General features: G+C 44.3%; 1 protein-coding gene across 5 annotated transcripts in view; it reads right to left on the bottom strand.

Moving 5' to 3' along the window:
• Positions 1–8,372: 8,372 nt before the first annotated feature.
• Positions 8,373–14,744, bottom strand: part of XRCC3 (X-ray repair cross complementing 3) — a 64,951-nt gene continuing 58,579 nt past the window's right edge. For all 5 annotated transcript variants that reach the window (XM_067555158.1, XM_067555157.1, XM_067555156.1 and 2 more), the window contains exons 7-8: positions 9,880–9,926; positions 8,373–8,853 (exon numbers count right to left, since the gene is read on the bottom strand). In XM_067555158.1, the coding sequence (XP_067411259.1) occupies positions 8,613–8,853; positions 9,880–9,926 (288 nt within the window). In that variant the 3' untranslated portion in view covers positions 8,373–8,612. The remainder of the gene's footprint in view (positions 8,854–9,879; positions 9,927–14,744) is intronic.

The raw sequence follows: 14,744 nt of genomic DNA, 5'->3' as shown, positions 1-14,744 counted from the left end.
ACCAAAACAGAAGCTCAAACTCAATGCATACCCAAAATAAAAAAACCCACACAGACCAATAAGAGGACTAAAAAGTGCCATCATGGCTAAACAACAGAGTTAAGAGGTGGCTACACACAAGAAGCTATCTTTTAAAAATTGAATGTCAAATCCTACTGAGGAAAACAGGAACATGTACTCTTGCAAGTCAAGTATAAAAGCATAATTAGACAGTCCAAATGAAGATCAGTAAGCAAAAGACACGAAAGCAATTTTTTTTAAAGTAAAGCAGGAATCCTGCCAATCAGTGGGGCCACTGAACAATTGAGGTGATAAAGGAGCACTCGAGGAAGACAAGGGTGTAGTGGAGAAGCAAAATGAATTATTTGCATCAGTCTTCACTGTAGAGGATGGGAGGGAGATTCACACCTGAGCTATTCTTTTTAGGTGACAAATCTGAGGAACTCTCTCAGATTGAGGTGTCAATAGAGGTGGTTTTAGAACAAATTGATAAATTACACAGTAATAAGTCACCAGGACCAGACAGTATGCATCCAAGAGTTCTGAAAAAACTCAAATATGAAATTGCAGAACTATTAACTATGGTATGCAACCTATCACTTAAATCAGCCTCTGTACCAGATGACTGTAGGACAGCTAATGTGATGCCAATTTTTAAAAAATGGCTCCAGAAGCGATCCTGGCAATTACAGGCCAGTAATTGTAACTTCAGTACCAAGAAAATTGGCTGAAACTATAATAAAGAACAGAACTACCAAACACAGAGATGAACAAGATAGGTTGGGGAAGAGTCAACCTGGCTTTTGTAAAGGGAAAGCATGCCTCACCAATCTATAAGAATTATTTGAGGGGGGCAAAAGGAGATCCACTGGATATCATATACTTTCAGAAAGCCTTTAACAAGGTACCTCACCAAAGGCTCTGAAGCAAAGTAGTTAGTCTTGGGATAAAAGGGAAGGTCCTCTTGTGGATCTGGTTAAAAAGTTAAAAGACAGGAAACAAAGGGTAGGAATAAATGGTCAGTTTTCACAGTGGAGCGATGTAAATAGTGGGGTGTCCCAAGGATTGATAATGACGTCAGTGCTGTTCAACATATTCATAAATGATACGGAAAAAGGGGTAAATAATGAGGTGGCAGAGTTTACAGATGCTACAAAATTACTCTAAATAGTTAAGTCCAAAGCAGACTGCGAAGAGTTACAAAGGGATCTCACAAAACAATTAAGAAAAAGCTAGATGAAATACAACGTTGATAAATGCAAAGTAATACAAACTGGAAAACATCCCAACTATACATACAAAATGATGGGCTCTAAATCGGCTGTTACCCCTCAAGAAAGAGATCTTAGACTCTTTGTGGATAGTTCTTTGAAAACATTTGCTCATCATGCAGCAGCTCTCAAAAGAGCTAACAGAATGTTAGGAACCATTAGGGAAGGGATAGATATTAAGACAGAAAATATCCTAATGCCACTATATAAATATATGGTTACGGTTAAGATCCTGTCACAGGTATTTTTAGTAAAAGTCAGGGATAGGTCGTGGGCAATAAACAAAAATTCACGAAGCCCGTGACCTGTCCCTGACTTACTAAAAATAGTCCCCCCCTTCCACCTCAGGCTACTTTCAGTAAAAGTCAAGGACAGGTCTTGGGTTTCCATTAATTTTTTTTTGTTGCCCCACCACTACTTCAGCCCCAGGGGGGCTGACTCAACCCCAGCCACTGCTTCAGCCCTGGGACCGCTGCTCTGGCAGTCCCTGGGCTAACAGCTGCTTCAGCCCTGCCCCCAAAGAAGTCATGGAGGTCACAGAATCCATGTCACCCTTTACAGAATCACATCCTTATACATGGTACATTCACACCTTGTATTCTGCATGCAGTTCTGGTCACTCCATCTCAAAAGAGAGCTATCAGAATTGGAAAAAATACAGAAAAGGGCAACAAAAATAAGGGGTATAGAAAGAACAGTTGCTTACCTTGTAACTTGTTCTTCAAGATGTGTTACTCATGTCCATTCCCAATTTAGGTGTGTGCGCACGCCACATGCATCGGTAAAACTTTTTTCCCCTAATGGTACCCATACAAGTCAGCTCTAGCACCCCCTCCAGCAGCATGCATATGCGCCCACACATAGGCGCTACCAGCTCTCCCCCTCTCTCAGTTCCTTCTAGCTGGAACTCTGACTGAGGGGAAGGAGGGAGGGTGTGGAATGGACATGAGCAACACATCTCAAAGAACAACACTTACAAGGCAAGTAACCGTTCTTTCTTCGAATGCTTGCTCATGACCATTACCAATTTAGGTGACTCACCAGCAGTGTCTCTGGAAGTGGGCAGGAGTGCATGGACGTGACCCTTGAAGCACTACTCTACCGAAGCAAGCACTGTCCCAGGCTTGTTGCATCAAGGCATAGTGGGATGCAAAGGTATGTACCAATGACCAGGTAGCTGCCCTGCAGATGTCCAGTATGGGGACGTGCTTGGAAGGCCGCAGATGATGCCTGCGCTCTTGTTGAGTGGGCTGTCAAGGACACTGGAGATGCAATTCCAGCCTGATCACAGAGATTGAGATCTGCTGTGAAGAAACCAGCAGCCCTCTCATCCGGTCTGCAACCGCCATAAAGAGTTGCGTTAAGCGGCGAAAAGATTTAGTTCTGTTGATGTAAAATGCCAGGGCCTGTCTCACATCGAGAGAGTGTAGATGACTCTTCACTGGAGCTATGAGGTTTGGGTCAAAAGACAGGTAAGAAAATATCCTGGTTAAGGTGAAAATGAGAGACTCCCGTAGGCAAAAAGGCCCGGTGCAGGCGTAGTTGGACTTTGTCTTAGAATATTAGAGTTGGAAGGGACCTCAGGAGGTCATCTAGTCCAACCCCCTGCTCATAGCAGGACTAACCTCAGCTATATCATCCCAGTCAGGGCTTTGTCAAGCCTCAGCTTAAAAACCTCTAAAGATGGAGATTCCACCACCTCCCTAGGTAACCCATTCCAGTGCTTCACCACCCTCCTAGTGAAAAACTTTTTCCTAATGTCCAACCTAGACCTCCCCAACTGCAACTTGAGACCATTGCTCCTTGTTCTGTCATCTGCCACCACCGAGAACAGCCTAGCCCCATCCTCCCTGGAACCCCCTTTCAGGTAGTTAAGGCTGCTATCAAATCCCCCCTCATTCTTCTCTTTTGCAGACTAAACAAGCCCAGTTTCCTTAGCCTCTCCTCATAAGTCCTGTGCTCCAGCCCCCTCATCATTTTTGTTGCCCTCCGCTGGACTCTCTCCAACTTGTCTACATCCTTTTTGTAGTGGAGGGCCCAAAACTGGACACAATACTCTAAATGTGGCCTTACCAATGCCGAATAGAGGGGAATAATCACTTCCCGTGACCTGCTGGCAATGCCCCTCCTAATGCAGCCCAATATGCCATTAGCCTTCTTGACAACCAGGGCACACTGCTGACTCATATCCAGCTTTTTATCCACTGTTACCCCCAGGTCCTTTTCTGCAGAACTGCTACCTAGATCGTCAGTCCCCAGTCTATAGCTGTGCATGGGATTCTTCCTTCCTAAGTGGAGGACTCTGCACTTTTCTTTGTTGAACCTCATTAGATTTCTTTTGGCCCAATCCTCCAGTTTGTTTAGGTCCTTCTGTAGCCTATCCCTACCTTCCAAGGTATCTACCACTCCACCCAGCTTAGTGTCATCCGCAAACTTGCTGAGGGTGCAATCTACCCCATCCTCCAGATCATTAATGAAGATGTTGAACAAAACCGGCCCCAGGACCGACCCCTGGGGCACTCCGCTTGTGACCGGTTGCCAGCTAGACATGGAGCCATTGATCACTACTCATTGAGCCCTATGCTCTAGCCAGTTCTCTATCCATTTTATAGTCCATTCATCCAACCCATACTTCTTTAACTTGCTGATAAGAATACTGTGAGAGACAGTATCAAAAGCTTTGCTAAAGTCAAGGTATATCACATCTACCGCCTTCCCTACATCCACAGAGCCAGTCACCTCATCACAGAAAGCAATCAGGTTGGTCAGGCATGACTTTCCCTTGGTGAATCCGTGTTGACTGTTCCTGATCACCTTCCTGTCTTCCAAGTGCCTTAAAATGGATTCCTTAAGGACCTACTCCATGATTTTTCCAGGGATTGAGGTAAGGCTGACCGGTCTGTAGTTCCCTGGATCCTCTTTCCTCCCTTTTTTGAAGATGGGCACTATATTTGCTTTTTTCTAGTCCTCAGGGACTCCCCCTGTTGCCACGAGCTTTCAAAGATAACAGCCAATGGCTCTGAAATCACCTCAGCCAACTCCCTCAGCACCCTCGGGTGCATTGCATCCGGCCCCATGGACTTGTGTATGTCCAATCCTTCTAAATAATCTTGGACCTGTTCCTTCAGCACTGCGAGATGTTCGCCTCCTTCCCATTCTGTGCCACCCAGTGAAGCAGTCTGGGAGCTGATCTTGTCTGTGAAGACAGAGGCAAAAAAGGCATTGAGTACCTCAGCTTTCTCCACATCCTCTGTCACTAGGTTGCCTCCCTCATTCACTTTATAAAACACCATGTAGGGTGATTCTGATGTTAACGCCCTCATCTCCGATGGCAGATGTAATAGCCACCAAGAAGGCAAACTTCCAGGACAGGTATGTAAGGGAGCATAAAGCCATGGGCTCAAAGGGGGACCCAGCGTGTCTGGAGAGGATCAAGTTCAAATCCCACTGAGGAGAAGGCTCCCTTATTGGCAGGAAGAGCCTTTCTAATCCCTTAAGGAACCTGGCTGTCATTTTGTGCAAAAAAACTGTTCTACCTTCCACCAAGGGGTGAAAAGCAGATATGGCTGTCACATGGAGCTTGATGGATGAGAAGGCCAACCCCCCATGTTTCAAATGGAGCAGATACTCCAAAATTATTGGAATCATACTTCCATCAGGGAAACGCCATGTGCAGTCGCCCAGCAGGTGAAGCGCTTCCACTTAGCTCTACAGGCTGATCTGGTAGACGGCTTCCTGCTTTCCAAGAGCATGCGTTGAACTTTGGGAAGTGCAGGCTTGCTCCTCCTGACTCAACCATGGAGCATCCACGCCATCAGGTGTAAGGAGGCCAGATCCGAACTCCTCGGTGCCGAGCCAGACTCTGGTGACCTGGTTCCGCGTTGTGGACTGTGCAGTGCCGGGTCCTTCGACAGCGACCGGGTTCTGCGCCATCTCAGTGCGGGCGAACTCCTCGGTGCCAGGGGTCTGGAACAGGAGCTGTCGGAGCACCGCCTGGCAAACCTTGACCGGTGCCGCCTCTTGGCATGTGCTGCCTCCGGTACTGGGGATCGACGTCGGCGCCGAGAGGGGGACTCCACGTCCTGTGTCAGAGCAGGTCAGCTCGATGACGGTGACCTGGAGTGACTACTGGGGGAGCGGCTCTGCTCTACCCTCAGAGACCGTCCGGCAGGAGATCTTCTTCCCAATACCAGGGATCTCCACCGCGGGTTTCTCCCGTGACACTGGCCCCTTCTCCCTCGGCGGAGGTGGCGTAGGCAAGGCCAAGAAGGCTTCTGCCGCCTGAAAAGCCTCTGGTGTCGATGGCGTTGGCAGGGGCACTCTCCCACTCCCAGGAGTCGGGGGAGGCTCCCTGGCCAGAGATGCAGGCACCAGAGAAGACTCGACGGGCCGGGTCTGGTGCATCTCCGTACTTGACCCTGCCCATACCAACAGCGTAGGGGAGTGTCCACGCTCCACATGCTGCTTCTTCCTCTTTGGTGCCGAAGATGTTTGCCGGTGCCGAGTTGAGGGCGGTGCCAGCAGTGCGCTCTGTACCGAGGTCACGCTCGGTGGAGCGGGCCAGCTTGGATGCCAGGCGGAGCGCTGCCTCCATCAACAGGGCTTTCAACTGGATCTCTCGGTCCTTTTGAGTCCTCAGTTTAAAAGCCCTGCAGATCTTACACTTCTCTTTTCTGTGGGCTTCCCCCAAGCACTTAAGGCAGCGGTCGTGGGGGTTGCTGAGCAGGAAGACCTTCCCGCAGGAAGCACATGGCTTGAATCCTGGCGACTGGGGCACAGCCCGGCCACTCGAAGTCCCCGCAGGGACTTACCTTATTTCTAACTACTCTTAACAACACTTAACAACTATTTAACTAACTAAAACTAACTTAGAATATAAAATAAGTCCAAACAAGAGGAATAGTACTTGCTGAGAGAGCAAGGCTAGTTCCAGCAACCGTCACAGGTGGAAAGAAGGAACTAATGGGGCGTAGGGCCAATAGCACCTCACATACCTTGGCATGTGCGTGTGGCTCCAGGGGGCACCGGAGCCAGCCCTATGGGATCTGCTAAGGGGAAAAAAGGTCCGGGTAACCATGCACAGAGGCGTGCGCACACCTATAGCGGAATGGACAAGAGCAAGCACTCGAAGAATGGACTGCTCAGTGTAGCAGAGAAAGTTATAACATGCTCTAATGGCTGGTTGTTGAAGCTAGAGAAATTCAGACTGGAAAGAAGTTGTAAATTTTTAGTGATGAGAGTAATTAATCATTGGAACAATTTACCAAGGGTAATGGTAGATTCTCCATCATTGCCAATTTTTAAATCAAGATTGGATGTTTTTCTAAAAGATATGCTCTAGGAATTATTTTGGGGAAGTTCTCTGGCCTATGTTATATAGGAGGTCAGACTAGGTGATGACAATGGCCTCTTCTGGCTTTGGAATCTATGAATCTGGAATAATGGGGGAATTCCCAGGTGACCAGTACTGATGATTTTATGGTCCCTTTGAGCCAGTGGAGCAGCATGAAGGGGCTGTATTATGCCTAAAAATTAGGCAACATTGCTATTGTCATTTCACTGTTTTATTAATGTTGCATGTGTTTTACAAGAAGAGCTGAAAGTGAAAAAGGGAGGGGTCTGCACAGAATAGGAAGCCTAAGTGTGTTTTGGCACTGCTTTCAGCAGCTGTCCAGAAGACCCTACTAAACCTCAACAGGAATGGGAAAACCTTTTTTTAAAAAAAATTGAATTAGAAGCATCAGGACATGCCATTTAGAGTGTTCTAACAGAGGATTTGATTTAAAAGATGATCAAATTGACAGTGTTGCTATTAAGCTCTGCATAGCAGCAGCTCCCTTTGGACTCACTAGTCAGGGAGGTAGAAGTATTGTAATGAGAACCAGAAGAGCCGTCTTACTTGCTAACTAAATATAACCTTTCTTTTTGTGGAAATGTAAATAACAAATGTATCCTTATTCTCTATGCAATACCTACCACTCTTCTAGCAAACAGTAGCATGCAACACCTATATTTTGTCTGCATTTTCCAGCTTCAACTTCACGCATGTGATGTTCAGTAAATGGTTAAATCAAACATTCCTGTACACCACCTCAAAGGCAGTTACAGTGGATGTTATTGTGTGCCAGCTATGGCAGCTTTAGATACTGTAAAATACTTCTTGGTTAAAAATGATGCTAGTACTGCAGGCCAGATTTGCTGAAAGGAACAAGGCAGGAGTAGACCCTACAATGAATTATTTCCAGTTTGCCTTTGCCTTAGGCAAACTAATTTATCCCATGCAGTTCAATTTACATTTGGCATTGTTTGATGATAAATGAGCTTTTAAAAATCTTAGCTAGCATCGGCCTATACACTTTGCAGCCAATTTATGTTACAGTAAAAATGCATAAATTTATATTTATGTTCCCATCTGCAGCCAATAACTGTGTAAACATAAACCTCAGATTTAATCCCATTTACAATAGGGAGGTATGGAACATAAATAAGAAGTGAAATGCTGTCCCTACTAATGCTGCCTGTAATGAAAATATCTAATATAAATACATAGCAGTATGTATATCTAAAATGTTACCAAATGCTACACTCCATACACAAATTTCCCCCTGCAAAGAGGATGGGAATGAATCACATATAACAGATATTAATGTTTGCTTCATGAATTACTTGAAGTTGCTGAGATATTATGGTAATTAAGGGCAGTATAAAGACCTACATAGAATTGATAGCCATGATATAGGAGCTAGGAGAGTAGCTGTGTCCTCTTTTCTGCAAATATTCCCACTGCTACAAATAGTGAAGTCAGTTGTGGTTTAGCTAGAAATAACAGCACAAGGGGTTTTTGTTGGTTGTGGTAAAGGGAGGCTGGGGGGGAGGGGTTAGTGCAGGTAACAACTAACTACTGCTTTGGTACTATATTCATGAATTGTCCCTTCCTCAGTGCAACACAATTTCAGCTACTTAAATCAGTTTTATAAACATGCTATTTGCCCGCTAGAGTTGGCATTTGGCTGACTCACTTCAGTAAGTGTTTAAAGCAGGCCAGTATCTAATATAGTCTGCATCCCAAAGATGCAAGCAATATTTTATTAAGAACCCTTCTTTTCCAAGATAGATGTGTCAAAGTGCAAACCCAACTGAACATAAATCTATTCTCTATTCTCTATCACTGCTTCTGTATTTTCTCAGAATATGGTTATAAAAATGTATTGTCCAAGCAACATTTTTCATATACAGGTTAGGCATCTTTTTTCTACAGATGAAAAAAAAATATTAGGCAAATGGCTTCTTGATTCACAATCATTTATATCTATCTTTGGAATAGATAAATATGTAACATTTTCACAGTGGGGTTTTCACTTTTACTCCTTTCACACCTTCCAAATTTATAATATAGCAGCAAAAGGACTGAGGGAGATGAGGAGCAAAAACTACTCTTAAAGTCCTCAAAACACTTCCCATATGCTGTAACACACCTTCAGATGACTGTTCTGATTGTGTTATTCGACTGGCCATCAATCTCATCAAAAGTTGATTGGACCAGGTTAGCCCAAGTGCTGGAAAAACGTTCTTATCCAATAAGCTGGAAAAAAACAGTGCTTTGTAAGTTTTTGCATGCATGAAATATAAGATGTTTCACACTAAATTGTTAATTCATTCTAAGTAGACTTACATTAGAAATTACACTTCAGCTATAAGTAGACTTTCAGTATTTTGCTACATTAATGTTGGAATGCTCCATAGATACAGCTTTTGTCTTGACAAATCCTCTCTTTTGCCAGAAAAAATACAATAAGTCAACTTCAAAGAATTATCAACCAATTAAAATATAAATTGCAGGGCCATCCATCCTGGGCTCCCTCAGAGACAACATTAAAGATGGTGGAGTAGATTTAACATCATCAATTTTATTTTCTTTTATTTGTCATTTATAAAATTCATTTTAAAGGAAAGTGGAAATAGCCTTCCAGTAGACAGGGAATAACTTGCCCAAAGGAGAAATTTCTCCCTAACTTCTGTCAACTATCTCATGCCCTGAAATATGAAAATTTATATCTCCTCATCTAAAAATATAATTTCCTTATATCATTGGGAACATTCTCATTCATATAAATATTAAGGCTTTATTTAAACCCTACTAATCTTTTGGCCTCAAAGATATCTTGTGGTAATTAAGTTCTGCTGGTTAATTATGTCTTTACAGTTTTTTTAAAAAACAGGATTTGAATAAAGATTTAAATTTATATGGGAAATGACAACATCCACAGTTACATTAGACAGACAGGAAAAGATATAATCCCATATGTACTAGCGTGTAAACCAATCATGAATGACTGGGGATTAATAAAAAAAATAACATTCCCTATGAGCAGGTTATTCCATAATTGTACCCCAGAAGATTTCTTCCATTTTCCACCACAGCTGGTCACTATCAGAAACAGAATGCTAGACAAGATGGACCATTGGTCTGATGTGGCAAGGCAATTCCTATGTTTCTATATATTATACTGAGGATAAACTCATGAAAGAAAAAGAGTGTAGGGCTAAATCATCTTCCTTGTGTGTGTGTGTACTATTATTACATTTCAGTTTGTGGAGAACCACTTACCCAAAATTGCTCTGAGCAACATCTCTCTCATCCATGGCATCAGTTACCTAAATCATAAAAAAACAGAGTTTGAATGAAGTTGCTCTGAAAATACATATCTGTATTTACCCAAGGGAAGGTGGGGAGAGGGGTGACACACAAAAAAAGACCTTATACTGAATCACAAATTACTTAAACTGATTTTAAAAAAACCCTTATTTATCCAGGCTCAAATTGAGGAGGTATTGAGAGGTATAAACTTAGTCCTAAACACTGTAACTATTCACTTTGGTACAAGTTGTAACTATCAATTAAAAAGGGCCCTAGAACAGTTTCACTCAGATGGTACCATCATCTGAAGAACTATAAAAGAATAATTTTACATGTGTGTTAGTGGAGACACTGAGTGATTAAGTGACTTGCTAAGATCACAAATTAAGGTTGTTGGTACAGCCTGGAATAGAACTCAAGTGTCCTGCCTCCCAGGGATGTGTCTCAACCACATGGATTATCTTCCAAGGTGAAACATAGAAAATCTTTGTTTTTAATACCATTCTGATGACTAAAGCACAGTAAGTTAGAGGATAAGAGTAGCTGTGTTTGAATGTAGCTCTTAGTGTACACTATGATTTTTTTTTCTTAGAGGCACAGCTTGAAGATACAAATGAGAAATATAGAATTATATTCATGTCTCCCTCCTGTAACTACAATCTTTGTAGCCTACTGGATATGCTGTATGCCTTATTTAAAAAGGAGTGCAGTTAGTTATTTTTAAAATTTAAAATTAAAAATGCATTTGTTTTCTGGATCCTAATCTTCTCCGCAGTCAGAAGATTGGACTACATTTCTCTTTCAACAAATACCAGAGACAGTTCAGACTATCCATGAGGCTTGATCACTGCCCTTCTACCCTTGTGTCAGAGTCTATCTCCAGTTTTTTATGCAGAACAGCAATCCAGGATTCCCAGCTTTTAAAGCTGAATTTAAGACTGAAGCAAGCAAAACAGTACCAATCTTCCAATTCTTCTCTGTCTTTGGAGTCTGAAATTTCAGGAGCTTTATTCTCCAAATGAGACCATCCACTGGACTTCTTCCCTTCACTTGCTCCTCATTACAGCAAAGCAGTCCAAATGGAGTAAGTCAAAGGCTAAGAGATGTTCCAGCTGCTAGAAGACCATTTCTGGACACTCATGAGGATAGTTCTTCCACAGCTGTTCCCTATCTGCAGAACCTTGCTTTGTCAGGGAACGGGACTTGGTCAATATAGCTCTGGGACTTGTGCATCCCCCCCCCCACATCAGCAAAGACTCCTCTAAAGACACTTTCTCAAGGTCATATCAGTGCTTTTCAGCTTTTGGGAGTCAATCCAGAACTTCCTCACCAATTTCTTCAGTCAAAACACTACTTGGACCAGACAGGTCAAATCCACCTCTAAACAGATAAAGAACTAGAGTTCAATCTCAAGTTCTTAAGTGATTGAGTCACTTGGGAAGAAATCTGGCGTACTATCTGATTCCTTTGCAAAAGGAAGGTCTAGGCTAAGGCTCAAACCAGAACCCTTCACTAGAAGAAAAAATGCTCCTCAAATAAGGATCGCTATCCTTTCCTGAAAAGGTAAAAGATTTCTAAACAGCCAGAAGCTTAGGAAAATAACCTAATAAGCATTCCAGATCCAAAGCTGCTCCCCAAAGATGGGTGACTTTGAACCTAAATAACTGAAACACAAGAGAAATTCCTCTCCCAGACTATTGCTGCAATATCTAGATTCTTCTAGAAAATCTCCTTTCTTCAGCTCACCTACAGAAAAAAATGGTTACTAACCTTTCTGTAACAGTTGTTCTTCAAGATGTGTTGCTCATGTCCATTCCTAAGTAGGTGTACATGCATTGCATGCACTGTTGCTGGAAGCTTTTTCCTAGTGGTACATGCTGGGTCGGCTCTGGTGCCCTCTGGAGTGGCACCCTCATGGCGCAGTATATAGGCAGCTGCCGCCCCACCGCCCCCTCAGTTTCTTCTTGCCAGCTACTCTGACAGAGGGGTAGGTGGGTGAGTTTGCAATGGACATAAGCAACGTATCTTGAAGAACAACAGTTACAGAAAGGTTAGTAACCATTTTTTTCTTCTTTGAGTGCTTGCTCGTGTCCATTCCTATGTAGGTGATTATTAAGCCGTATTCCAGGGAATCTAGGTGGTGGGGTCTGAGCTCTGTGCTGGTATGGACTGCTTGACCTAGGGCAGTGTCACCTCTCAACAGTTGGGTGATGGCATAGTGAGTAGTAAATGTATGTATAGATGACCACATTGCCACCTTGCAAATGTCTAAGATTGGAACCTGTGCCACAAATGCTGATGATGAGGCCTGAGCCCTTCTGGAGTATGCTGTCAGGCGAGGAGGTGGGCCTTTTGCTATGCCGTAGCACATGCGGATGCATGATGTGATCCAAATGGAGATCCTCTGGGTTGAGACTGGACTCCCCTTCATCCTTTCTGTAAATGCCATGAAGAGTTGGGTGGTCTTACAAAACGATCTGGTCCTCTAAATAGAATGCTAAGGCCCATCTAACATCCAAAGAATGAAGCCTCTGTTCCTCCCTGTTAGCACGCAGCTTGGGATAGAAGACTGGGAGAAAGATATCCTGGTTGCTGTGAAAATGCGTAACCACCTTTGGCAGGAAGAGACTCTTCTTGCTGAGGTGATGGTGACCAAGAAGACCACATTCCACGAAAGGTGAAGCAGGGAGCATGTTTCCATAGACCCATAAGTCTTGACAGGACCAGGTTGAGGTCCTAAGTGGCAGAGGCTAGAGCACCTGGGGGTACAATTGCTCCAGACCTTTCAAAAAACTGAGAACAAACTGGATTTGCAAAGACTCAGCGGCCAGAGAATGGTGGATGGAAAGCCAAAAATTGCTGCTAGGTGAATTCAGATGGACACCACCACCAGACCTTCATCCTTTAGAGAGAGCAGATAGTCCAGAAAAAGAGGAAGTGGTGCCTCATTTGGTCATGCCCCTTTCTGTGATGCCCACAGTGAAAATCGTTTCCACTTAGCCAGGTAGCTGATCTGGTTGATGGTTTTCTGCTATTCATGAGAACCTTGTGAACCAGGGCTGAGCGGCACTGTTCCATATCGCTCAGCTATGGAGTTTCCAAGCCATCACGTGGAGGGACCTGAGATGCAGGTAAAGGAGGTGGCCATGTTCCTAGGAAATTATGTTTGGGAGTGACGGTAGGCTGATGGGCGTGTCTTCTGACAGATGCAGCAGGATCGAGAACCAATGCTGCCATGGCTACACTGGGGCTATAAGGATCATCCTTGCTTTATCCCTTCTGATTTTGAGTAGCACCCTGTGGATTAGAGACATGGGAGGAAAAGCATACACCAGTCTTCCCCACAGGAGGAGAAAAGTGTCTGTGAAGGATCCCGGGCTGTGCACTTCCTGTTGTACCTGGTGGCAAATAAATCTACTTGGGGAAACCCCCACTTCTGGAAAATAGTACTCAGAATGTCCAGGTGGATGAACCATTCATAATAGTTGATGAATGATCTGCTCAAGTGGTCCGCCAGCTTGTTCTGAGAACCCAGTAGGTAAAAGACTTCCAGGTTAATGGACTGGGCTACACAGTAGTCCCACAGGTGCACTGCCTGCTGACAGAGGGAGGAGGCACAAACTCCCCCTTGCCTGTTTATGTAAAACATAGCCGTAATGTCATCTCTGAGTACCGATATGCATTTGCCCCGTAAGTGGGGTTGAAAGGCCTGGTACGCTATATGGACTGCTCTTAGTTCTCTGACATTGATATGGAGATTCAACTTGTCTGGCGCCCACAGCCCTTGGGTATTGATAGTACCCAGATGTGCTCCCCACCCCATATCTGAGGCATCGGTGACTAGCGACATCAATGGGACAGGCTTCGAGAACAGGACACCCTCGTGCACTGTGTCTTGGTCAAGCCACCACTATAGGGCGTGGGTCACTGCTGGTGGGACTGTGATCACCTTGTCCAAGGGATGGTAACTTAGAATATATATTGATGCCAGCCAAGTCTGAAGGGATCTGAGTTTGAGACAGGCATGCTGCACCACATATGTACAGGATGGCATGTGACCCAACAACTTTAAGCAATTCCGTGCTGTGGTGACCGGAAAGGCTCTTAGACCTGTTTATAAGGGCTTCAATGGCTCTGAAACAACTCTCCGGAAGACAGGCCCTTGCGCAGGTTGAGTCAAGGACAGCCTCTGTAAACCGTGTTTTCTGCACTGGCAAGAGAGTTGCCGTCCGATGATTTATGAGAAGCTGCAGGCTTGAGAAAGTGGACTAAGTCAGCCTTAGATGCCATTCCACCATTTCTCTGGAATGGCCCTTGATTAGCCAATCGTCCAGGTCTGGGTAGACTTGGATTCCTCCCTTCCTTAGGAAAGCCATCACCACTGTCATGCAATTTTTAAATACCTTTGGTGCTGCCGAAAGGCCGAAGAGTAGCACCGTGAATTGATAGTGTCCGTGACTTACTGTGAATCGGAGGTACTTCCTGTGGCTCTGGAGAACCACTATGTGGAAGTACGCATCATTTAAATCAAGAGTGATGTACCAGTCCCCTGGATCCAGAGAAAGGATGATAGAGGATAGGGAGATCATGCGAAACTTCAGCTTTTTCATGAACTTACTGAGGTTTCGCAGGTCCAATATGGGTCTGAGATCCCTGTTGAATTTCGGGATCAGAAAGCAATGGGAATAAAACTTCATGCTTCTTTGCTCTACTGCAATAGCCTCCACTGCTCCTACTTGTAAAAGGGACTCTAACTCCTGAGTAGAAGTCTCTCATGAGAAGGGCTCCTGAAGAGGGAGGGAGGGAGGGCAGGAAGGAGGGAGAGAGGTAAATTG

This window comes from Emydura macquarii, unplaced genomic scaffold (genome assembly GCF_026122565.2).
Source record: "Emydura macquarii macquarii isolate MOO-44397 ecotype Brisbane River unplaced genomic scaffold, CSIRO-AGI_Emac_v2 contig_1551, whole genome shotgun sequence".
Taxonomy (NCBI): Eukaryota; Metazoa; Chordata; order Testudines; family Chelidae; genus Emydura; species Emydura macquarii.
This window is presented reverse-complemented; position numbering and strand designations above follow the sequence as displayed.